This window comes from Orbilia oligospora (assembly GCF_000225545.1).
Source record: "Orbilia oligospora ATCC 24927 unplaced genomic scaffold scaffold00054, whole genome shotgun sequence".
Taxonomy (NCBI): Eukaryota; Fungi; Ascomycota; class Orbiliomycetes; order Orbiliales; family Orbiliaceae; genus Orbilia; species Orbilia oligospora.
Genome location: NW_011645611.1, coordinates 2370042 through 2386639, shown reverse-complemented (window position 1 = coordinate 2386639; position 16598 = coordinate 2370042). Strand labels below are relative to the sequence as shown.

General features: G+C 45.9%; 4 protein-coding genes across 4 annotated transcripts; 2 read left to right on the top strand and 2 right to left on the bottom strand.

Moving 5' to 3' along the window:
* Positions 1 to 143: 143 nt before the first annotated feature.
* On the bottom strand, positions 144 to 4489 carry AOL_s00054g721 (uncharacterized protein; the record flags this gene model as incomplete). The annotated part of the gene is made up of 5 exons (XM_011122037.1): positions 144 to 1455; positions 1521 to 3628; positions 3800 to 3952; positions 4040 to 4118; positions 4197 to 4489. The coding sequence occupies 5 exons, from the start codon at positions 4487 to 4489 to the stop codon at positions 144 to 146; spliced, it is 3945 nt and encodes a 1314-aa protein (XP_011120339.1).
* A 4098-nt stretch (positions 4490 to 8587) lies between these two features.
* AOL_s00054g720 (uncharacterized protein) lies at positions 8588 to 11744 on the top strand (the record flags this gene model as incomplete). The annotated part of the gene is made up of 8 exons (XM_011122036.1): positions 8588 to 8792; positions 9006 to 9024; positions 9102 to 9152; positions 9221 to 9436; positions 9508 to 9672; positions 9740 to 10778; positions 10836 to 10996; positions 11066 to 11744. 8 exons carry the CDS (start codon positions 8588 to 8590, stop codon positions 11742 to 11744), a joined length of 2535 nt encoding a protein of 844 aa, XP_011120338.1.
* Positions 11745 to 13450: 1706 nt separating this feature from the next.
* Positions 13451 to 14555, top strand: AOL_s00054g719 (uncharacterized protein; the record flags this gene model as incomplete). The annotated part of the gene is made up of 3 exons (XM_011122035.1): positions 13451 to 13762; positions 13839 to 13933; positions 14162 to 14555. 3 exons carry the CDS (start codon positions 13451 to 13453, stop codon positions 14553 to 14555), a joined length of 801 nt encoding a protein of 266 aa, XP_011120337.1.
* A 225-nt stretch (positions 14556 to 14780) lies between these two features.
* AOL_s00054g718 (uncharacterized protein) lies at positions 14781 to 16392 on the bottom strand (the record flags this gene model as incomplete). Its single annotated transcript, XM_011122034.1, has 5 exons — positions 14781 to 15184; positions 15258 to 15271; positions 15337 to 15440; positions 15502 to 15607; positions 15683 to 16392. 5 exons carry the CDS (start codon positions 16390 to 16392, stop codon positions 14781 to 14783), a joined length of 1338 nt encoding a protein of 445 aa, XP_011120336.1.
* Between the last annotated feature and the right edge of the window lie 206 nt (positions 16393 to 16598).

Sequence of the window (16598 nt, the reverse complement as noted above, 5' to 3'; positions counted from 1 at the left end):
AAGAAGCCACAAAAATAATTTTAACGACAAGAAATGAAATATTCCAATATCTTACATCACATATACCATCCATCATCCGGATAAAGGATCCCCCCATTAAAAAAGAAATGCCCGAGGAAAAGAGAAAGGAATACAGTTACCACCTAGAACAAACCACGACCACTTGCCATTCTCACGAAATCATACGGAACACTCTGACCGACCAAGTTTTGCAATTGTCTGACAGTAGTCCATGCAGCCACATCCGCAATTCCGAAAGTAGTCCACCCGGTAGCAGCTGCCACGCCAAGGGGATCACCGCGCTTAGGACCGTTACTTAAGTCCAAGAATATCTTCCCGCCTTGGATCGGTTGACTGTGACTGTTGATAATACGGAGTAGTGGGTGGATAACATAAGCATGCTCCGCCGAGACCGCCGAGACCATTACGAACGGATGTGCAAGTCTTTCCACCATCTGCTGAGAATTACAATACTCAGCGTTTGCAGCCGCCTCGTTGGTTTGAGGAATTTTGAAGCCAACGGTGTAGAGTGTTCCGCAACCGAGTTCTCTAAGGGCATAGATGGCGGCAGCGGCTTCCTCGAAGCTATTGGAGACGACAAGGACCGGTTTCTCGTCGAAAGCTGCTGGTGCAAACTCACGAGTCAAAGCGAGTTTGATACCTTTAGCGGATGCATTGTCGCCAACGAGAGTCTGTTGGTTCCCTTCTCGTTGGACGAAGATTGTATCGATGATACCAGTTCCGCGAGCTGCGCTAGTATATTCATGAATATAGCTAGGCTTTGACAAAAGAGGAGGGTCAAGGATAGCTCCACCGAAATAAGGTTGCTGACTGAAAGAATAGATCGAGTGCTCTGATATCCTTTCCAAACAAGAGTAGTTATGTGGTAGGCCAAGCTCCTTGAAGCACTTTTCGAAGAACTGCGTCATTGGGACAGCGCGAGGGGTACCGATGCTGTATATGTGCTTCTTTGGGAGCTGACCGATGATATGCAGTGCACCATTGATCTCGGCTGCGCTCAACTGGCCGGGTGCACCTGCAATAGGAAGAAGTGGATGTGTCGCGGTAGTTAGGAAGGTATTGAAAAGACGAGAGAGCTGACCAACTTGGCCGGCATTGAGAGTAATTAAGGGATGGTTGTAAGAAGCTTCGACACTGGAGCGGAAATGCTCAAGGTCATAGTTGTCAGAAAGACTATTAGCGAAACCTACAAACTTGACAATATCTGCGTGTCTTCGGGCTTCGTGATAGCGTCTGTGAATCTCGCTGCCTGTCCACTTGAAACGGCCACTGTGATCATGGTAGGAAACGATCATCTTGGTATTTCCTTTCCGGGTAGCAAGGTCGGAGCGGATCTCCTCGTCATTTCGCACCTCAACATCGATATATTCACAACCCCATTGGATAGCTTTCTTATAAAAGTGGAATCCAGCGTAATCGGAGTCCAGAGGAAGGCTATTGAAACGCATTGAGTGAGCATTATATGATTAGAATGTTAAATTGTCGACAGAAGAACTCACCTTCCGCCCTCTCGTGAAGATCTAGAGGTAAAAACAATTGGCAGCTCAGTAGCCTGTCTCAGGGCCATCAACTGCTCTCCAACGTACTTGATACTCGGTATGTCTGAATATTTCCCACCTCCAACAGGTTCCTTCAACAAATCCGCCCGGAATTCAATACTATCCGATCCAACCGTTAAGATATCAAGATTCGCGAGTGCAATTCTAACATCAGAGAATGTAAGGGCTAAACAGACGCTTCGCGACTTTTTACAAATCTCAGCATGCTTGTTTGACTGGCCCAAGATGAATGATATAAATCGTGTCAAATCTCGCCTCGAAATGCGCCGAGATGGGTACAAGTACTCGAAATCCGCGTCATCAGACATCTGTAAATTTCCGTCGTCCTTCGCATCAACAGCATAGGTATTGATGAGGAGCACTTGGCTTCGATCTCTCTGGAGAATTTCGTTCCGGAGAGGACCATTTGCGAGGGAGGCGGGTATGCCAACGACTGGATGGCCGTCGAGTTGGCTAAGCTCACTAGCGGTAGTCACAATGACCTTCGGCTTGCCTAAGACATCTGCAACAACATCTACGATTTCTTCGCAGCCAGTATTGAACAGAACCAATATGACTCGATAGCGAATCTGTAGGGCTCCTTCGTGAGAGGCAGACCTCGAAGGCGCTGGGGAGTTGACGCGAGAGCGAACGGTCTGATTTAGCATTCTCCTCTCAGACTGCACCACCATCCTGAGACTCGAGTTGACAGCCCCGAAATGATCATATCCATTGATTCTTTGCACGATTTCAAAAAAGAAACGGTCATGGAATTGGTCGGTGGAGAGATGGAGATACTCTCCCTTTTCATCACGGTCGTAGAGAACGTTGTGAATCCGGAGTTTCTTGATAAAATCCCGAGAAAGGTCATATCGTTGATGAAGTTCGTCGTAGTAGTGAGAAGGAACGCGGAGGAAGTGACTTGTATGGCCGGTCCGTCGGATTCTATCGACAGTTTCGAATATGTCGCTGGTGGAGAAGGCAATATGATTGACGACGCATCCCGGGGAACCTCGTGCTAATTTACTAACATTAAAGTTCTTCTCGTCTAGGGCGCGAAGGAGGAAACGAGCGGAGCCTGAGCCTGAGCCTGAGCCAGATACTAAAGCTCTTGTAGCTGGTGCACCAAAAGGGTCTTCAGGTTGGAAGATTTCGTGGTTGATTAGCCCAAACGTGGACCTCAAAAATAAAACCATTTGATCAATGGATAGCCGATCAAGGAATTGGGAGACATGGTCGATGCCATCAAAAGTTGGAACGTAACCGGCAAAATGCGTAGCGGCACCATTACTACTTGGCTGACATGGTAAGAAATCCTGTGCCCAGAAGCTGTCGTTTTCCACCAGATAAAAAAGTGTGTCGTCCGGCGTCCGCACAGCTGGTATGGCTGCTTCCCCAGGGCCAAGCTTCAACGGCTGAACAATAGAAAGCCCCAAAATCTCGGCCCTGTGCAGTGTCCTCATAACATTATCCACGCGGAGAGCCATCGCACAGACCGAATCCCCATGTAGCAGTGTGAACGAGGAGGCGTGTGACTCCGGTTCATAGTTTAGAACGATGGAAACGTTGCCACTGCGATATAACAGAACATTCTTCGATCTATGCTTTGCAAACTTCTGAAACCCTAGATCCTGCAAGTACTCTTCCAACTCAGAAAGATGACTCTCAGTGATGGCAAATTCAATGAATTCGACACCAAAGAGTTTTGGGAGTGGAGGAAGGAGGTGTTCTCCAAAGATGTCTCCTTGCATTAACGTCATACTCCTCATACAATCCGCGGCCACAACTTTCGCAGATGCTGCACGGAAATCGTCGTTCAAGATCTCGAGAGAAAGTGGGCCCCGATATCCTGTTTGGGCGACGGCCCTGATGAAGGGAACTATCGGGAAAGATCCTTGACCAGGAAAAGTACGACAATGTCTAGAGTAATCAAGAACACTAATGTTAAGAACTGGAGCATCTGCCACCTGAACCATAAAGATTTTATCACCAGGGACAGATGACAGACCAGTATAGTCGCCTCCAGAAGAAAATATGTGAAAAGTATCAAGAATCAAACCTAGATTAGGCTACTCAGATTGTCAGATAGGCGGGCCACTGAATTTCGCCGGATAGTTTGGATGGGGGTATTTTGTCCAATGGTAGTGGCATCATCGTATCTGCAGAGGGAATTATCTGTGGTGGGTCTCCCGCGTACTAACAGGGTATCCCGATAGATGATGAATTGACAAAGAACTTACATGGTTAACCTCTTGAACCACCTCCCAAGATTTCTGCCACGTATCAATATGTTCTGCCCAAGATAAAGCTTCGTATCCGATCCTTTTATTTTGTAATTTTGCTTGTTCTGCAGCAAGTCTCAAATCATGAACAATTCTGGTACGGTCACCAATCTACCCCTCTCTAGGTTAGCTAACTATGGACAATGTTGGTATTATACTTTAATTGTAGCTACAGATCAATGGGTAGCATATACTCACGGACGTGGGAGAACAAGAGGAGCAGATTAGAAGAAGCTCGGCCCCGACTTGGTCCATAAAGTTGAACTTTTGTTGAAGTCTAAGGCAAGTTCAGAGTTAATAGGTAACACGGCGGAAAAACCGATACGGATGGACGTGGTATATATTATTAACGTACCTTCGCATGTTTTTTTCAAATGCCTCGGGAGCAGCAGTGCCCTCGAAATCTCGAAATGTCTGATACATGGAGATCTTTAACCCCAATTCTTTGCATAGAGTACCAATCTCGCTCGGACGACCTGGATATTGTAATAAATCATCTTCGAATATATCGACACTTCGAAACCCGGCTTCTGCGATTGCCTTCAACTTATCGACTAAAGGACCAGACAAGCAGAAGGTTGCGATACTATTTTCATGTGGCAGATTCGCACGAATGCTCGCCATACTGGAGGTGTTTACCGACGCCATTGTGGGCCTGTCGTCCTTGACGAAGTACTAAGATGAATGACGGGGGTTTTCGAGAATCGAATAGCTTCGGTATTTTGATAGGGATAGGTACTCCGGAATAAAGATGAGCCCTTTGACGACCAAGGCGGACCTTGGGCTACGAATTACCGCAATATCAATATTCAATAGCCGGGAGAGTTGACCCTGATACAAAAGAGCCAGCTTGCTAACGTCTACAGCTGGGAGCAGTCGCAGGGCATGCCGGCAGAACTTCTGCAATCGATATACAAGAAACGTGGTTATGGAAGAGAGCCAAGCAGTTCAGGATGGTGTTCTGGAAAATCGTGCCCTCAACTAAGGGACAAGCCAGCCGGAGTTCCGATATTGAGGTTAACAGGGCTGGACCGAGCGCCTGAACCGTCGCACAGCAAATAAAATCCGGACTCTAACATGCGGGGATACGGATTAGAACGGGCGGGATAGTCGAAAGAAGCGAGGAAACATACCGATTGCTATTATTACTTGCGATCAAATGCAAACCGTCGACAAAGGAATCACGTTGAAACTCGAAGGCTCTCACTCGCGACCAAAGTTTTGGGGTCGTGGCGAACCCCAGTCCGGCGACAGGCCAGCGCTGTCCGGTTTGCACTATCGATAGCCTCTTTGGGTGAGCTGGGCGAGTCCGGGGTAGAATCCGCTGGTTCCGGCGCTGATGCTCTTAATTTCCCACCAATAAGGCCATCCCAATTATACAAGGAACAGCGTCTTTAGCCGACCCCACAAGTTGCTCAGCATGTCTCCGAGCCAACCCCGGCAACGAGAACCAAGGTTCCAATGTAATAGGGCTTCAAAAGGTATGTTTTATTCCGCTCTCGAACTTGCATGCATTTGTTTTGATGTGAGTGCTGGCTAAGTAATGTATGGGGATCACAACTTCTATGTACCCAGAAAAAGATACAGACGTCACAGATTCGTCTGATTTCTTATTCCATGCCTACTGCCAATACGTGGGTGTCTTGGTATGCCACAACCAGGCCAAGGCAGTAGAACAAGATTTTTATGGCTTGATATGGGACTTCTAGGCTGAAAGCTTGATATCCGCCAATGGTTTTGCGCAAGGTTCGCAATGTTTGAGGTATTTTACAATTTTGGGAACTTCGTTGGTCTTTCAAGATTGTAAGAATCCCTCCAACTGTTCTCGAGGAATGATAAAAAAATTTTAACACCATTTTTTTTCAGATATGCGGGTGTATACATACAAAAACAGTCGACTTAGTGTGCGCTTTGATATATTAACAGCAAAGACGGTCTTGTTCTGAAACCCGGCTAGAAACTGCCTGCTCAATTTACCATTACTACATCATCTATCATCCGAGCTGTGACATGTCCGTATAGATAATCAGTACGATGGGTATCGTCGAAACAAATGTAAATGCACTATCACCACTCTTAGTAGCACGCGCGCGTACAGGTTTTCCTCGGGGTGGCGGGTCTCAAATCTGTCGTCGTGACTATCGATACATCTGATCTTTGGTGGAGCAGCACGAGAAGAAAAGAAAAATTTTATATTCATCTCAAAGATGAATAAAAATACTTATAGCTCCTATTGGTGGATGAACCACGGGCCGGGATTCCCTTTAACCTCTCCTGATCCCCAGCTCCACCACAAAGCTCATCATGCACCCCTCCACGCATCGGCTACACTACGGCCAGGTTTATCATAGCCTTTAACCGTTATTGCGGGCTAGGTCCCTGCATGCAGCTGTCCAAAGGAAAGCCTCATACATGAGGGCTGGGGTATGTTCCGTCGACAAATAGCGCTCGTTAGATACATGTGCATACTTACATCTGCTGTTGAGTCCACAACCGATCATCTTATGCTCGTTGAGACATCATACCATCTCCACATCCCCAAGCCGGGGCTCCGCACTCCCCGCCTTTATGAATTGAGACATATAGCTATCAAAGAACGTTGAGGGGTCATGCCTTGCAAAATATAGACGTGTGTTAGCCGGCGCGAATCGAGAACCCCTCCGTCCGCGACTCGAGACGAGGGGTTCAAAATACAACAATTAGTTCAAGAAAGACAAGGGCTCGATACCTTTTCCGCCGAATACTACTACAATGACAATAGGCACATATGTAAGTATATACTTAAGTATCTATGGTGAATGGCAATATCCGTTTCGTTTGTCATAAGGCCTCTGTCGAGTATGATCTACAGAACAGCATGCTAGCCTGCCGAACCCGGTTAGCGAGAGATCCCAAGATTGCAAATTTGAGACAGCCTCTAGTAGCGTAGCGGTATCCATTTGCAGAAGATATCGGTGCGATCTCATAGTCCTGAAATAGGTTGGGAGAGATATCCAGAAACTTTAAACATGTAGAGATGAGAAGTCCAACCCTCCATGCCAACCCGCCAAGAACCAAAGTTTGAATCCGTGCATCCAAAGGTGGAGTCCCCGGATTGCTAATGAATGTTCTACGCTTCGTTCCTCGTGCGACTTCGGGGTCGTAAAATCGGCGGTCAGGCCAAGCATATAGCAAAATACCCCGACGATTGTATAGGCACATGCTGCCAATATTATCGTGTTATCGACATTCTATAACTTTTGGCCCGCGGCCGGCTTCAGCTGGCCGGTTGTGTCCATCTCTCATGTATGATGGTTTGTATATATATCCCAATATTAATACATGGCATCGGCAAATGTTACAGTCCGGTTAATCCTAAGGTGGGCGTCCATGCACTCTTGTCGAGAAGGATGTTTATACATAGTGTCCTGCTGAGATGTGGTTAGTCAAGTTACGCACCGCACACATCGAGAAGAGGAGGAGGAGGAATGCAAATGCATGAGCTAGATTCGATGCTGACCCCGGACCGTGCAGCATCATTAAGATCCCTGTTCCGTTATAAAGCACCGGCTCCACCTGATGGTCCTGTCCAAAATTTCTTCCAAGGTCCCTGCCCATGGACGGCTTAGGAGATGGCTTTTTGCTCCACACCATCACGCCGCAGCCCAGCAAACAGCGAAAATCGAGAGATCCGGGGAGACGAGCTGCAACCCCATGGTCGTTCCAGTACATGTTACTGAAATAAGTCTGGTGGTTGCTCTCCATCGTTGCCTCGAAAAACCATAAAAAGAAACTTAACTTTAGTGCACTATCATCTCGCGGAGGCCTGAATTGAACGAGCGAAGCCAAAGTCTGTTCGTTGTAACCTCCTCCAAGAAATATACATCCCCGAAAAACCTCCTGACGAGTGAAGTCTCCCTCATTCTCATAACAATACCAACGGAGGTGAATTTGGGATCCCAACAGTCACTTTAGGCGAAATCGTCATACCTACATACAGAACCAGACATATTCCCGGCCTCCTCTCGAGTTGGACATCCGTTTGGTACGCCCTGGTTCTTTTCTTTTTCGTTTGCGCTTGGCCTGTCCGCGTCCACTCGTTTTCTTGGGCTGGAAACTGTAACAAACGTCGGAGCCCTTGCCGTTGGTTCCCCATATAGCCGTGGGAGCAGGAATCTCGACGTGACCCTTTTTGGTCGTTGATCTCTAGGATCTGGGTCCCCCAAGCAATATATTCGGCATCAAGGGTTCAGAAGTCACATTGTTCTTTCCCCCTTTGCGGTTGCGCATTTTCTGGCCGGGCTTGTCAATCCGAAATCTAGGCGTCGCTTTCACTGCTTTCTTTAACAGTTTCACTGCGATAGCTTGGTCAGAAAACTTTGGAGTCCCCTCTCAAGAGTAAACAATAGATTCGCAGATGGTGATAATCAACGTCGACAAAAGCGATTGAAGCTCTGGAGCGAAATTCACGATTGAACCGTCGATATTGCATTCTCACGCGTCTTATCGATTGCTACTACAAACCTGCGACGCCCCCACCAGCTGCCAGCAGCAGCTTAGAAATCAACAGAGTAACGATTTTACGTCTCATACGAATTTATTGAGCATCAGAGACCAGAACCCACTCAGAGTATTTACAGAAGAAGAGGATCGCACAAACAGCGTCCTCGAAACCTCAAAAATTGCAAATTGGATTCAGAAGCAGGCACAAAACTGGAGTCGATAGCCGGCAGCTACGAGGGCGTCATTGCCGATGGTTCGGTCGCAATGTCTCGCCCTGCGAATGGAAATGGGAATGGAAACGGAAATGTCTACGCTATCACGAAGCTCCCAAGCCGCAAGTCGGCGAGCGAAGAGAAGGAGGCCATGAACTGCAAATCCTGTCGGAAACGAAAGGTTCGTTGGCTTCCAAACGTACAATTAACAGCCCCCAGCGCTGCTCTGCAGCCCAAAGTCTGGGTGCAGCAGCCATGTGGGTTTTTTGTCAAACGGCGCACGTTTTATCTGACACTCAAGCCATTTTCTTTTCCAGATAAAATGCAGTAGAACACGGCCAAAATGCAATTCATGTGAAGTATTTCACTGTGAATGCATCTACGGTAAGCCTTTCTATTTACAATACTTCTCAGATTAAAGATATTTTCTTCTGGTTTGGAGCTGACATTCTCCTCCGCATTTCGTTCAGATGCTGTTCCCCGCAAACGGTATGCGCGATAAAATCTGGCTGGCGTTTGTCACCCTGTCAAGCCCGCTCGGCTAACAACACAACCAAAAAATCTAGTGGCCCGAAAACCGAGCTTCTCGAGGACTTACTACGGCGCATTGGTCATTTGTGAGTTTCAGAGCTTGCAAGAGAATACTTAGGCAAAGTAGAAAGTGATATTAACCCTGGTTGAATAGAGAAAAACGGCTAGAAGATGGAAAAGGCTCGGGTGAAGAAGATAAAACCTCGGATGAACTGGCTCAAGCCGAGGCGAATGGTCATACAGCTGCTTTAGTCACCCCGCCTTCTGCGACAGCTTCGCATCCTACAAGAGAGGAGCCGGGGCTAAAGCACGAAGAAGAAAATGTGATCATGGATCAGGAACTCCCAGAGCTGGCTCCTACCCCTATAAGGTACATTTATAAAAGTTCCGATTTGCGAGAAGGTTTTGAGCTAACACTATATGCCTCTGGCGACATTATAGCGTCGATATGGATGCCAACTATGTTCCCCACCTGGTGGATGTATATTTTACCCGTGTGAACAAAAAACCGCATTCCTATATCCATGAGGAAACATTCAGAGGCAGGATACACGATGGCAGTGTTCCACAGCACCTTCTCAATGCAATCTGCGCAACTAGTATTCGGTGAGTCAAGAAAGCCAAATTTAGACGGTGATTGATATTCTGAATAAAGCAGCTAATAATATGAAAGTTATACCTTGCCTCCTACAGGGAAAACACTAGCGGAATGCGCTGAACGGTTCGCCAGTTTGGCCAGAAACCAAGTTGATGCAGACGAACCATCAGTCGATAATTTGCTAACATTAATACTACTCTCCGATGTTTATTTTGCTTTGGGACATGGAAAGAAATCTTTTATGCAGTTGGGATCAGCAATCCGTATGGCTCTTGCCCTAGAGCTACATAGAGAGCTGCCGCCAAACTCGCCGGCGACTCCAGTTGAGCGTGAAGTACGACGGAGATGCTTCTGGACTTGTTATTTGATGGATCGCTTTGCAGTCTGTGGTTCGAACCGCCCTCCTTTAATCAGCGACTGTACAATCAAATTACGCCTCCCATGTTCCGAATCGCATTTTCGAAGCGGCAAACCAAGCGAAGAATCACTGTTCTCAGAAGATGGGTTTGGGCAACAGTTCGGCAGCATGCCTCTGTCGCGAAATACCAACGCTATGTTAGTTGAGATTGTTCGGATCTTAGGAAAGACAGTTCTATACATCCAGCAGGGTGGTGTAAAAGGCGACTCCCATTTCCCGTGGCACTCTTCTTCAAACCTATCGATGATCAGAAACGAACTGAAAGTATGGGCCGGTTATTTTGAAAACAAAGCCCAAGAAAAGGCATCATTTCCGTCCGGTAGCGAGGCTACAGTATTTTACTTGAGCAAGGCTGTTTATCACTTGATACATTGTTTGATGTATCGGACCTTCCTCCCAATCGATATCAAAGAAATCAATGGCACAGGCACCCAACAAGCATGGCAGCAAGAAGCTACAAGCATGTGTTTACAGCATGCAAAGGCTCTAACAGACCTCGCTTACCAAGCAGCAAATACACCTTCAATAGAATGGCCTGCTTTCATGTCGTATTGCTTAACATCTGCTGCAACGGTTCATTTGCACGGCACCCAATACACAGGACATTCCTTGTCCGAAGGTAGCAGGGAAAGCTTGTTAAGGGTTATCAAGTTCCTTATCCGAATGCGGCGGCAGTGGGCAATTATCAATCATCAGGTAAGGAAACTAAACTTGCTCACACGGACCGAGAGGCCTTTACTGACTTAAAATCAGTGCTCAACAATACGCCGGATATACATGAATCATATTCGTCTGTCCAAGGGTTCACCAGCTGATATTAAATACCTTGACGACTTCTTTGATCGATATGATGATGTTACTTTCGATACCGCCTTTATTCCCTTTGAGTTTCTCAATGACTTCTCAGTCGAAAAGTAAGCTTTCATCCCCTAAACTCGCGATAATCCTTTTTTATGGGACTAGAACACTAACATTGCAATTAGCCTTTCGAGTCCTGATGACCTTTTCGCCGACCCCACCCTATCAGAAATATTCCATTCCCCCGTCCCATCTGTTGGAACCCCACAAATCCCAAATGCGTCACCTTCGAACACCACAGACGGCGGCTCTGCATCATCGATAACCCATGTCGACGAATATGGTCATCATCGCCATAATAAGCGCCCGAAAATACATCGACACTCTTCTGTCTCCGATGGGTCAACGCCCCTAAACAGCCAACATTCTCCCCAAGACCAGTATCGCATGCGAACACGCGAAAGACTACAAAATAGTCACCCTGGCTTCCACTACCCAGGACAGCCACCACCAATGGGCCCCCAACGAAGCGCTTCCGCCACTTCAATTCCTGAAAACAACCCCTTCGACTTTACTTCTCCCGTTATGCCTAACTCCGCCTATTCCTATGATATGAATAAATATACTTTCTCGCCCTCTGGAAACTATTCTTTCTTCTCTTCAACCCCCTACAACAACTTTTTTGACTTTGGAATGGACCCCGCTGTCTTTTCCGCAGATCCCAGTGCTGTACAAGAAAAGGATGCGCTTCCTACCGAGCTCGAGCCCGACCCGTTGATGACACTACTTTCAGAAATGGCGACCCGCGAGGATGGGAACAGTCTTGATATGTTCATGGGCAACCCACCAGGGCCCGGAAATTAAAGTCTTGACTAGGTTTCAACCATCTACCAATTACCTGACTCCTCCAACTTTTTACCAAACCCCAAATATTTCTCCTAATCTTTGAATTTCCTTTCTGTTTTTTAGGATGGCACCACGACGTCAAAAGTGATACCGGGCGTTCTCTGTATTCTCCTATCTCATGGCATTTCCCAGAATTTTCACCCTTTCAAAATCCCCACCACTTGCACAAATATCTACAACACTTTCGGGGAATTTTATACCATCTGGCGTTCTTGGAGCCTCATTGTTTTATAATATACCTTGTTTGGTTGCTCTTGAGTTTTTCTAATAACATCGCTTGGCCGGTTCTGGGATGATCTCTTTGCAGTTCCTCGCACCTTGAAACCTAAGCATATCCCCCTTTGGCAAAGAGTTTTGTTATTATTATTGAATTTCGTTTCTTGCGGGCAAATATACGATGAGATGTTGCTGCATTTGTACGTATAAGAGTGGATGAAAGAGACGAATTAGCGGTTATTTGAAATCGTGAAGCTTATGAGGCATCCGAGTGAAAAGTTCGTACTCAGCCAGGGATATATCTTAGAAATTGATATGTGAAGTATAAAGCCAGTCCAAATGTTTCTAGACTTGACTAAGATATCACTTATCTACCGACTTATACACCTGCCCGTAAAGTTCCGCCGACCCATGCTCCCGCACATATGTGTTTCTAGCTAGATCTCCCAGACCTTCCCGAAGCTCGGGGTGGCAGCAAGCTCCCGTCAATGGCGATGTTGCACCCTGTTCACCGAAGACACCCCATGCATACTGCAGTACTGGATGAACGAGCCAATCCCAGAACTGCATACTTGAGAAATGGGTTTCGCGGGACTACCGGTTACGTATTAATTCTTTCATGTTAGTTCTATAGATCTACCAACCTATTCCTCATTTGTCACCGCAGATATCAGTAATCAGGATATCCGAATCAGTAGCTACTAAATCAGCACCTAGGAGCTCAGATTGTCTCATGGTCTCGAATTAAACCCTTTTTGATAGAATTCAGACAGTGAAAAACCGCTCCTTAGATTTCTCTGCTTTCGAATATGAATATGTAGCGGCAAATATAAATATCAAATGTTTATAATTTAATCGATAGAAATTTCGAAATGTTCGCACCGCTCTATTATTACTATAGCTATTCCCAGTCACTTATCGGTAAAATCGAATCAATTAACCTAAGTTTATAAAAATAAAATATCCTTGTTAAAAGAACAGGTGGTCGAGTTCTGAAATGTAGAAGGTACATGCATGCATTGTGATTCGAACCAGGAAGGGCCTTGGGTCTGCCCCCACGTTAACGTTTTATACACTCGGGCGCCCTCGGGACTTACGCGTATACGTCTACAAGGATTGCACGAATCTACTAATCTTAGTAAGCCTCCCAGGAAAGTTGTTTTAAGTTGTTTACCTCTGCATGAACTGCGTGATTTGTAATCCCGAATACCGATTCAAGCGCACGACAATTAGAATAACGAATTCGAGTAGAATAAAGATAGGCGATATTACAAAACCCTTTGAAACTTTGCCTTTTTTTATCGATAAAAAAAGGGTATAAATCTCTCTCATGAAGAGATACATTTTGACCTCATCCAAGCTTTTCCGTCGACTCGCTTGGAAGCCTTTAAATTTACAACACCGTCAACACGCCCGCTGCTTCGATTCCGCACCGACAATTACGAACAATGTCACGACATCCGGATTTTAAGACCGTTGAGGCTACACGGGAGGATTGGGAGACGATTGAATGGCACCTAAATAAGACAGTCAATCCAGAGTGGAAAGTTGGTGAGAAATATAGCTTTATCCTCTTAAGGTCTCGGTGCCTCAAAATCGATTGTTTCGGCCAATTGACTTCGATCTATGGGCGCGTAGGAACTGGCGCAACGGACGACTCTTGGAAATCGTTAAAGAAGGTTGAGATTGATCCTTATGCTGAAGGTAGACGAGTGGGTGATAACTATAAGCTTATGATATCTGCCATCACACCCAGATTTGTAAGTTCTGATGGTACCGAAATCTATTTCAAAGGCTTCATCCAACTGAATTTACACGCCTTTTGGTTGTTGAAAGATTGGCTTCGTATCAACGATATCTAAAGATGGGAAAACAACAAACCTTGCACCATTCTCATATACGACGATGGTTGCTCATGACCCACCAATGATGTAGGTTCATTTTGTTGCTCTTTCCCACCAGAGTATGCAATTAACTTAGCAATTTATAGGGTTATCGGTTTCTCGAGTAGTATGGAAAGTAAAAAAGACACATTGCAAAATATTCTTGATACGGGAGAGCTTGTCATAAATGTCATTTCCGAGTGGTTTTTAGAGTCGGTCCCTCCATAGCTCGTTTCAACTATATTGTATAGGGATCATACGCTAAATCCTACTTAGAGCTGCGAACTACACCTCCATAAATGCCCCTCCCGGTGTTTCTGAATTCGATTTGTCAGGTTTAACTCCTGCCCCTTCTTCAAAAGTTAAGCCTCCACATGTTGCCGAATCGGCATTTAGCATTGAAGCAAAGCTTGTCTCGCATCATCCGTGGGTCTCGCCGGCGACTGGGAAGACTACTGGAGTTACGATATTTGCGCAAGGCCTTAACTTCCATGTTAGGGAAGATATGTGGGCGGAGGGGAGTGAAGGTTCAATTGTGGATATTGGGAAGTTGAAGCCAATTAGTCGGTTAGGTGGGATCATGTACGGAAGGACGACTGCTGGTGCCGAACTGCCGAGACCAGATTTTGCGAAAGAGGCCGAAAAAGAGGATGTCAAGGCGCTTTTATAGAACTCGATAAACGGAATTAAAATTCTTTGTTAGATAGAAATGGGGTTTTATTAGAGGCGAATGTATTAGAGAATAAGCAATTCGAATTATATAACTCGCTTGCTAAGCGTACAGGAATATAAACAAATAATTAGAAAGAAACCCTTCTGGTCTAGGATTTATTTAGCCTCGTATCTGGGGAATCAGACACCGTCTATTCTAGTAGAAAACATGTACTTCTAAGGCTTAATGATCATCTCCATCTTCTTTCTTTGATGAATGCTTCCCGTTCTCCGTTTTCTCTTCCTCCTTCTTTAATACCTCCTCTACTTTGGCTGCCCGCTTCTTCCTTTCTCGGCTCACAACCCCGAAATCGCCCGAAGATTCAGAGTCCGCTTTTCCATCCCACCGAACACCATACTCTTCTGCGACTATTTTAATCTCTCGTCTCAACGACCGACCTTCATCGAGTAGCTCTTGCCATCTATCCATGTCAAACCCATGTTGATCGTACAACGCTAGCTGACGCCGCGAGATTGTAGCGTGCAGTACAGAACGATATGAGACTTCACGGTTATGGTATAGAAACCAAAGATAACCCGCCATAATACCTGAAAGGCCGGCGAGGTACGTTACTGGCTCCATAGTATCTAGTTGTAGGCAGGGCAGGTTAGATTCAAGTATTCCAAGCAGTTAAACTTTCATCAAGAAAATAGTACATACCCCATCCAAGAGACCTTTGAGTTGCTTTAGGTTAGCCTTTCATTCTGCAATATATCGATACGAGTATATTATAACCTACGTATTGAATGTGAGAAAATATACCAAGCCCCACCAACCGATCATTGCTCCAAAACCACCGAGAGCCATATGTTGGGCAGTTTTCTGAGCTAGTTTATCGCATTTCTAATCGAAGGTTCTATTAGAGATATTCGGTATCGTTATGGGGGCACTGAAAATTCTTTACCTCTTTTAACTCAACTAGTCCTTCGATCTCTTTCGTAATCGATTTATATCTCTTCCTCAGAAAGACAGTTCTATCGTTAAAACTTGGGACGGAAACCCAGACTCCACTATACCACGATTAGTCTTCCTACATCATTGACTTGCCGTATTGGTTTATATTTGTATATGAAGCTAGGTCTTACCTCTTGTCTACGGTGCCCTCGATATCAATGACAAACCCACCCTGAAGTCCCATCTCCTCCTCTTCATGCCCAACCGCAGCATCCCTAACAAAATCACCAATTTCAGTACTCCCTGACCAAAGGACCAGACTCTCCTCTTCATCATCTACATCCCTCCCTTGCGCAGACTTTGGCGCCCCCTCTCCACCCGAGCTCACAACTTCATCTTCAGAAGGTGCAATGACCTCGGATTTTGGAGGTGGAGTATCCAATGGTCTATAGAAATTTACACTGGGGACTCTGCCTGACTTAAGAGTCGGCAATTGAGATTGGATCAACTGCGCAAGATGCGAGATTGGTTGATTCGGATGAATCAAAAGAGCCAAATGTTTTGGCTTTTGATCTAGATGGTTTACAGACGTAGATGGTTTTGAAAGCGAGGACGGTGGATGTTTCTCATAATGTTCGGTTTCCTTGGGACTCAGCGAACGATCTTGATCACCATCTTCATGAACTGCTGGCAGTGGGAGGATGAGTTTGAAGAGACGGGACGGAGTACTCGTCAGTTTTGCCGTGAGACCGTGAAGGACTTGTTGACGAGCCTGTAAATTTGCATGGGCAGAAAATGATCTCCAAAGCTGACCATGGGAGATTCCGGGTTGGTGGTGTATTATATACCCAAGATAAGGCGTTTGGAAGTTCTGAGTACAGTGTCGCGTGCGCAAGAGCATAGACCTTACTATCGAATGTCGCATTCTGTAAGGTAGATAACGCTCCTTGCAAGATACCGATTATACTCGGTATAGGACAGAGATCGAGGAAATAGAAGAAAGTATGAAAGCATAATGTTTTGACGGGTTGGAATTGCCAGTGCAATGTAATGCGGGATTTGTCTTGAGCTTGGCCTGGTCTGGCCTATGCGGCGTGCAGCTGTGAA